This window comes from Solenopsis invicta, chromosome 3 (genome assembly GCF_016802725.1).
Source record: "Solenopsis invicta isolate M01_SB chromosome 3, UNIL_Sinv_3.0, whole genome shotgun sequence".
Lineage (NCBI taxonomy): Eukaryota > Metazoa > Arthropoda > Insecta > Hymenoptera > Formicidae > Solenopsis > Solenopsis invicta.
The window spans coordinates 2,095,874-2,105,320 of record NC_052666.1 but is presented as its reverse complement, the minus strand read 5'-3'; the positions used below and the strand labels follow the sequence as shown (position 1 = coordinate 2,105,320).

The window sequence follows — 9,447 nt, the reverse complement described above, 5'->3', positions numbered from 1 at the left end:
TTAAAAATGACCATCGAATTTCACAGTAAAATTACGTTCTTATTTGAGATGGTAACCTGTTTTTATACCTCAATTTTTATACTCAATTTTTTTATAAAACTTTGAATTTTTGTGCATTTAACGTTTCTTGGATTGAGTTTTGCATACGTGTTTTCCTTAAGAGTATATTGTACTTTCGGATTTGTCATCGGGATAAACAATCGTATCATTTGCAAGAGTAAGTTTTATTTGAATAATGTAATACATACTATATCGCAAAGAGATTTTGTTTTTTTCAGAGACAATTTTCTCTGCAGGTTGCTTGATATTGACCATATAATAGTTAATTACTCAGTGTTGAGTGTACGTATTGCTGAGCTACTAATTGTATAAAAATGTGTGATTACTAGTAAATAGCCTATATGTACCACGTATATTTTTTAAAGTTATACTATACAAATATAATATGCATTATGTAACAAGTATTCCGAGTCTAATACTACAAAATTATAAGAATACAGAAAAGGTGCGCGTGGCAATAGTTTCTTTCTAAAAATAAAAGTGCCTTTGAAAATTAAAAATAAACTATACTCGAAAGAGAAACGTTCTTTTCAATAAAATTCAAAATATATAAAATATATGAAAACTTAATATTGTAAGTCAGGAAACTATTTATTTAACTTCATTATTAATTTTATAACTTTCAGGGCCGTTTTATTTTTATTTTTAGATGCTTTAGATCCTCGATCAGGGTTGATTTTCAAATAATATCGCTGCACCATTTCCAAAGTATTTGACAATTCAGCAGGATATTGGAGACACATGACATAATATATACCGAAGGCACATTGCCGTGCTTCTATGAATGTTGAGAATTCTTTTCCAAAGAGTTGCTTTTCTACGAAAACTTGAAAATGATTACCTGAAATTATTTATAATTTACTTTAGCAGTATAATTTCGAATCTAATCATTTACAAAAATATTTTAGTGAAAATATTAACAATTTTTAATATATAAAATAAAATGCAAGTTTTGTGCATACAAAAAAAGTAACCATAATATGTTCGAAATTTTGAAACAAAACTACTTTAATAGCATTTTTAATAATCTTGTAATAGCACACATTTTTACATTTTTTATTCTGTTTTTTTTTTAGAACACTTCATCAAAGGGAATAAATATAAAAACTATAAAAAGCTACTAAAACTTATATTAAATAAAATAATTGAATCGGAACAAACGTTTGCAGCGTTTAAGTGAAATTTAAAAACAATATTTATATTTGTAAATAGATTTATTCAACATGTGTTACTTTGATCCATTATCTTTCACCATCTTTGAGACAGTTTCATGATTTCATTTTGTGTTCGAGAAAAACTTGAAAAATTTAATCAAACTTATTCGATCGATAATATGAAAACAATATAAATAAAGTGCCTTTAACGAAGAATTTTTTCACATTTAGATGTGAGTTTCAATCATTTATTATTAAATTAATTTTCAATTTAATAAACGTGATATTACTAATTCTCATTCAACTTAGAATTGTATTATGACCGAAAAATCTATTCGGCATGCAATTTTTTGAACTTCAAAAAATACATAAAATTACACAATAAAATCAGCATTAAGATCTGTTATGAATGTGAAAATATTTTGTTTATAGTGTATTTAAAAAAAATTATTTAAAAACGCTGTTAATTTTTGTTCCCATTCAAAATAATAATATAATAATCTTACCAATTGACACGATACAAGGCGCATTCATTTGTAATATTTCATTTAAATTCGTATTTTCATTCTGAAATAAATTGAATGTTATTAATAAACATAAATTTATAAATCAAATATTAAAATGTAAAGTATATACCCTAAAAATTTGTACCTCAATTTTGTAATACATTTTTTCAAAATCTTTAAAATATAGTGCAAAGAATCTCAATGACTGAATACAATAATCTTCATTATTATCCAATTTTAAATATTTATTTTGAATAGCGTATTCCACTATTTTTGTGGACTTCTCTTTCATAATGTTAGGTAATTTTTCTAATTTTTTACCTGTAAGTTTATTGAAATGAAATATAATACTTTCTAATTTGAAAAGAATTGGAAATTCTTTTTGTATATCAGTCAAAGAGGGTGGCTCTTGAAAATTCTCCAAAAATTTACGTTGTTGTATATAACCATCTTTCATCATTTTTTCAAATGAGTCTTCATCATAATGTTCTGCTCTTATATGTTTAGCATTTGTTGAATGTAAATCTTGATAATTTGAACAACCTGCCATTATATGAAATTTCCGTTGTTTACTTTGAATTGGTTTCGATTTTTCTGTAGATTTCTGTTTGCTTTCTATTCGTTTCATGTAACAGCAGCGTTCTCGAAGTTTATGAAACATTGAACAAGATCCGTCACCTAAAATGTGTCCATCTTCATCTTTATCCATGAAGGTTTCAGGGTATTTTTGTATCATTTCAAAAGCAATTTTTTTTAATGTTGTAGTCAGTACGTTTTTATTTATTTGTCTAATATCATTCACTATTATGTGACAGATCTCAGTAATAATGTTTTTATTTTTAATACCTTCTTCACATATCTTTAACATATCAGTTGGAACTTTATTCCAGGGTACTTTATAATCAATACAATTTAATTCTTCTTGCTTGACGTGGATTACTTCGATAATCGCAGACTGTTGTTGATTTAAATTATCTGGTATATTTTCCTTTCTCTCATAGTTCATATTTGTATTTAGATCCGATTCAATGAATGGTATTTCAGATATATCAAGTATACTGGAGTTTTCAGTAGTTTTGGCAATAATACCTAAGTCCGGTATTTTAGTAAAAATCTCGTTTTCTTCTAAAAGAATGAGTGTCTCGGTCTTAATTAACAACAACACTTCATCTTCTGTTACCGGTGTTTCATCGGAGTCTAAAACTAGACTATTTCCATTTATTTGTAGTTTTTTAGATGCTGAAACAAATTATTATTTTTAAAATCAAGTATAAAATAATTATAAAGAAATATAAAAGTATAAAAGATTACATAATGAAATAACAAACCTTGCGATATTAAATTTTTGCATATATTTTCATTTGCTGTAATTGTTACAAAAGCTTTTTCTTCGCCCCCTTTCGTCCATACTTTAAAAAGATGCATATTATAACGTTCTGGAATAACTGATAAGTAAATACAAAAAACCGACAAACTGCAACTTTATATAATTAAAATAGAAAGTGTAAGATATCATAATTAGAAAACCTCAATAAATTGCAACGTGTACAGACGGGTAGTGATTCGTTTGTGAAACAAGGGGATAGATGTTATACAGTAGTTTATTTATTAAAATAATAGAATATATTTCTGTTATCTCTCATCTCTTATGTCCATCGGTATATACTGTCCAATGCCATATAATATTAATAAGTTAAAACTTTTAATTACTGAATTAATTGAAAACAATATTAATTTTAATAATCAAAATTACCCCATAAAGCTTCAAAGAGCTTAATATATTAATCAAATTTAAATGTAGATATTTTAAAAAAATTCAACTAGATTTAATCAAAATTTAAAAAATTTCGATTCTTATGATTTTAAGGGTAATATTCTAAAAAATCATTGAAAATATGGATCTACCAAGAGATTATTTTATATTTAAAAACCTCATAGCTTTTATAATCTTAATTTTAAAATTATTTTCAAAAATACTTGATAAAAAACTATGTCAAAGCATCCCTTTGCACAAAGAAAAAAGTCTAACACTTATATACAAAATTTCAATTCTTTTTAAAAAATACACAACAAAAATGACATATTAATCAAATTTCATAAAAATAAATATATATTCAGAAGTTATGTTGAAAAAACTGTTTATTTTAATGTCACATTGAAAAAGTGTAGATTCGTTAAAAATATTGAGAACAAATATTATATAAGTTTCTTGTTTTAACATTAACCATTATCATGTCATCACATATTTCAAACTGTTAAACGTCAAGTTTTATCAAAATCTTAATAAAAATGAACATTTTCACAATTAAAAATAAAAGATAATAAATAAAATTAAAGTTCATCGAAAGGTGCAGATTTGAAATAAAATAAAGGACTGCCATCAATTTCTTGCATTAAGACAGTTTCAGGAGAGATAAGATCTTTATGACTAATAAATATTTTTGTTTCATTCTCTACTGTTAATTTTTCAAATATTCCATTCGTTGAATTATAACAAATATTTATTTTGATATCAAAAAAGTATAAGTTTTCAAATTCTAGGTCGATAATAAGATAATCTATTTGACACAGATTGTAATATCCAAAAATACTTCTTCCGTATGACACAAAACTGTTTTTCTTATAAGTTACTCCTTTAAAGCTTGCCGAAAAAGAAAAATAATATTGGTTTTCATGAATTTTATGAATTTTGTTTATCTCTTGAAAGATTGTTTTGTTCAAGCAGCCTGGCATCTTCTGATATAATTTTATTATAATACAAAGAATTCAAAGAAGAGTTATACGCTTGTAAAAGTTGATGTTTCCGAGAGAGAGAAAAAAGGACATTTTTATAATTAGTCGTATGACGAATAACACTTTTAAAATACTGATGTTTGTGCTCAAATGCTAATGTCCATAAATGTCGTAGTGGCCCGAATTCTCTGAATAAATTAGAATAATGGATTAAGTAGTGATGTTTAGGCCTTAATTTTGTAGATGGAAATAATATTTGACGAGTTTCTAAGTATTCTTCTATCAAATAGTGTAACAACGCAATTTGACCAATCGATATTTTGAAAACTAACACAATGTTTACAATTTTTCGCAAAAGAAGAAGTAATTTCCATTCCTCAAAGTCATATAACTTATTTATTCTAATCAAGGCAAAAGGTAATATATTTAATATTTTCATATTTTGACTATGAGTGCCATTTAATTTTTCTGACTTTTTTATTGGTGGCAAGTATATTTTCTCTTCATTTTGAAAATTAATATTGCTAAGTTTTTCATTAATATATTCATAAGTCAACAATTTTTTTCCAACTAATTCATTTATTATTAACATGACATCGTACTGAACAATCCCTTCAAAAAAATCATGTGATATACAAGGTGGCATTCCAGGTTGGCAAACGTGAAAAAAGTTTAAATTGTTAAAAACAGAATTTAATTTAATTCCTCTGCTGACTTGATTATCATTTACTATATTATTTATATCTTCTTTGTAAGTTTCTATTGTTCTTTTCTCAAATTTTGACGTTATAAGTTGCGAATTTTCTTTTATTTTGTTAATATGACAAAATCGACAAAAATAACCCGACATGTGAAAGTTCTCATTGAATCCACCAATAAAATGACTACCCAGATTATCTCCTATTAAAGCTATTAATGTTCCTTTAAGCATTACTTTTTCATTTTTATAGTTGATTTCTATACCTGTTTGTTCAATATCCTTTAAATCTTGTATAAGAATATTAAAAAGCTCTGACGTTCCAAGTCTCTTCAGATCTTTTTCATACATTAAAGCAACTAAATTAATTTGATTTATTTTAACACGTTGCCAAGCGGGAATATTTGCCAATGTAAAGTAAACCCCAACAATTTTGTTTTATCCTGGACGAACCTAAAGGGTTACAAATTTCGTATGCATCTTGATATATTATAAGTTGTAAAGCATTAGGATTTTGTTTTAAAAAAATGTTATTTTTAAATAAATTTCCATCTGTTATATTAGAAAATATATTCTCTAAAGAAATCTCTTTGAAATCAAAATATTGATTGGAAAAATTGGAATTTTTAAAAAGATTAATTAAAGTTTCTTTTATTGGTATGTAATAATATTTGTTATTGTTACTTAAAATAATACACTTGGGTTTAACGTAGTTAAAATTATTTATATAATATTTGTCTCTCGCAAACTTTGATCTAAAGTACCCATTTTGTGAATTATGTGCTTTTAAATAAGTCATTTTCTAAAAGTGATTTATCAATATTTAAATTATTTAAAGTTAATTGCTTTGACAAATATTGCACGTTTATTTTGTGGAAATCATTCATATTGTCAATTAAAATTTGCAAAGATTGATTAGGTAATTGATACTGTGTTTCTAACGATAAATATAAAGAACCTAACAACTTCATACCTAAAGAATTTAAATCTTCATTGTAAATTTCATTTTTATTAGTTTCCTGCTGATAAGGGATTTCTTGTAAATATTCTTTGACTTCATTATTAATTATAGAAACATCATTATCTTTTAATATAAAATCTTTTTGACTTTTGTGAAATCGAGTTAAGTGCTGAGCTAATGTATTCTTTTTCTTAAACAATAAAGTTGATTTACATATTTTAGAAAAAGGACATATAACTGGTGTTCCAGAAATTATATGGTTATTGTAGTGTTTAATTATAGCTTGAGTTGTTACAAATAAGAGCACAAATTTCACAGTTTATAGGTACGTCAGATACTTGGCTTTTTAACCTCTTATTACTACTATGGTTTCGGAAAATGTGTTGTCTAAATGCACGATAAGTTTTAAAAGTTATTCTACAAGCACCAGTCAAACATTGAAAAGAAACATATTTTTTATTTCGGTGAAAGTACTGGTGGATATTATATCGTTTAATATTTTGGAAGTTAAGATGACAAGTTTAACATATAAACATTTTCAGACAGTATAATTCACAATATATTATTATTGATACTAAGCTTATTTTTATTGACACTAACCTTTTTATTTCTTCTTCTTAAATTGGCTTCTAAATTTGTCGACTCGTAGAGGAAAAAATTCGAATCGTAGGTACTATAGGGCGTCGATATGGTTGAGCCACTCTTTCTCTCTCTGCTTCTCCCCCGGGCTTTTCTATATCTATGCAATGATATCTTTTGTTAGACAAATATCGCCGGCGACCGTGGCCGAGGGATATGTATCCCTCCGCTGCGTTAGCGATCCGATGCACTTGCCGGAAGAAAACTCATTGACAGTGTTACTTACCTTTTACAATATTTCGCGCACAAGACGTGACGAAATTTTCGTCCAGAGACACGCACCAACACGCACCCGGCACCGTGACGACACACGAGGAATGAGAAAAAAGGCGCGCTCGCGCTTGGCGACAAGACGATGATGAAAAACGAAAATCGCGGAAAGGGCCGCTGGACCCGAGAGATGGCGATGCTGCACGCGAGGCACAACGCGATATAAGAGATCTGGCGCGAATAACGGATGGTTCGAAATTTATTAGATTAAATGAAATATAGATACATAGTAATATCATACACACGTCTTTCTTGCTCTGCACTAAAACACTTCACGACGCACGACGTCGTCACTTGGATACCGCATGCAAAAATAGGTTTACTAAAATACCGTGATATCACAATATCGACAGTAAAATCCCACGTCAGATTGTAAATTAACTATACAGAAGTGAACTTTAAACACGTACATGTAATATTATGAATAAACTTAGCAATACAAGAAGTAAATTTATTAAAAAATCTGTAATTATACTAAATTTAATTAATGTTTCATAATATTTTAGTATTTTTCATTGAAGTTAGAGAGATATACACATTTTAAGTAAAAAACTACAAAAAGTCAATAAATTTATTAAAAAATAAGTAAATTACCTTTGTAAAATCGCATCGATTTTTATCAGTGTACGCAGTTTCATCTGCGAATCGGCGTAGTGATCTTCCGTGTGCACGCGCGTGCGTGCGTGCGTGCGTGCATTCGCGTCTGTGTGCGTTTGTGTATGTATGCATATTTTTACGGTCCGCAATTTTTAGTCCCCCCCTCTCCCCAACCATTTGTCTCTTTATTTTCGCTTTTACTTTTTTCTCTCCTCTCTAGCTTGACTACCTCTATCAATGTAGATTAACTTTAATCACGATTTAATTTACTCTTTACGCTCTCGAACATTCGCTACGAGTTCTTCTCGACTTCTGTCTCTCGTGCGAACGTGAAAGAGGAAGCGGCTGGGTCGGTGCCGATGGAAGAAAGGAGATAAAGACAGTGATTCGCGTCATGCGAAGCGTGTACGGAAATATCACGTTGTGAGATCACTGCATTGTGTATACTAATTAACCTATCGTCATCGTCGCTGTAGCCGATGCGCCGAGAACAAAGTTGCGTTTCGAGATTTGTCAAATATGATTCGTCTTCGCCATTCAATTTCGCATTCAGTCGGATTAACCCTCTCGATCTCGAATTAATTTTTTTTACCTCCTCTCTCTCTCTCTCTCTCTCCCCCCCCCTTAATTTATCTATCGTTATTCCTAATAGTGCAGAGTCGGTACTTGATTTTTTCATAATTTTCTATCAACGGAGAAAACAAAATGTTATTGTGTTGTTGTTCAAATGTAGATTAGCAATTTTCCTACCTAGTTTGTTAAAATAAGTTCAACGTTTGATATTTATTTATAATTATGCCTCTCGCTTTTTTTTTATTTAGTATATAAACTTGGAGAATTCCTTAGAAATTCTCTATATTAAATTTGTCGATGTCTCAATACGAAATTATACTTAACGATCAATTTCACGACCAACTAGTCCTCTAGTTTAATGACGTACGAATTCTCCCGTTAATTTCGCGGAGAAAGAAAACGCTGCTTAAATCGCTTTCTTAAAGTAAATTGGTATAAACGTTGTTTGGCAAAAGATTTTTGCATGTCTTATCATGTATGTTACAGCTTTCAGCAGCATGAATACATAATGATAAAATATTGTGTAAGATGATTAAATAAGTTTATAGTTTTGCGTTGAATGGCGCACTTTTTATTATTTTACGTTGTTTTGCAGCTATTTATATCATTCAAAATTTTATATTAGATTATCAATTATTTTTTATAAGTTTAAAAGAAACTTCTGTGGCACCAAGATGGCACCAATAAGAAGACAAGCGTGACTTTCTTCACACGAATATTTTACTCAAGACCTCTTAAAACTTTTTTCGACTACCTTCATCGATAAAAATTAATGAATCAACAGACGCACTCTTTATATACTGCGGAGAAAGAAGAAAAAACGAGTGTTTAATAATAATCTAGCTTTGATGAAATAATTTCAATTAAACGTTTGATTAATTTAATTGAATATTTAGTAATTGTGTTAATAGCAAACAGATATAATAAAGCAATCACTCGGTTACCAAACGGTTACTAAATGTTACTGAATATTTGCTTATATTAACTGAATATTTAATTGAAACTATCTCACCAAAGAAAGTGTAGATTAACAAGCGACCGTAAAAAGTGAAGATTACCGCTCACATATTAGTCTAGACTTTACTTTTATTGATGATGAAACTTTGAGTTTTTTGCTTCAATGTCTTTGCTCCTTATATATATATATATATATATATACAGGGTGATTCAAAATAACCTATTGGTCCCGAAACTGGCATATTCGTAATCGAATTCTGAGACGATTTTTCCTTTTGCAAAAATTTGTCCGGAGCTTAG

At 28.4% G+C, this 9,447-nt stretch overlaps 1 protein-coding gene across 4 annotated transcripts; it reads right to left on the bottom strand.

Annotated features, from left to right (window-relative positions):
- Positions 1-203: 203 nt before the first annotated feature.
- LOC105206844 lies at positions 204-8,227 on the bottom strand. 4 transcript variants are annotated; one of them, XM_039446982.1, is made up of 7 exons: positions 6,977-8,227; positions 6,712-6,850; positions 3,049-3,165; positions 2,567-2,959; positions 1,866-2,398; positions 1,721-1,781; positions 204-901 (listed from the first exon to the last, which is right to left on the bottom strand). In XM_039446982.1, exons 3-7 carry the CDS (start codon positions 3,143-3,145, stop codon positions 648-650), a joined length of 1,338 nt encoding a protein of 445 aa, XP_039302916.1. In that variant the 5' UTR covers positions 3,146-3,165; positions 6,712-6,850; positions 6,977-8,227; the 3' UTR covers positions 204-647. The 4 variants fall into 4 exon arrangements, with proteins under 4 accessions (XP_039302916.1, XP_039302913.1, XP_039302914.1 ...); XM_039446979.1 differs by having other exon boundaries at positions 1,866-2,959; XM_039446980.1 differs by having other exon boundaries at positions 1,866-2,959; positions 3,049-3,156.
- Between the last annotated feature and the right edge of the window lie 1,220 nt (positions 8,228-9,447).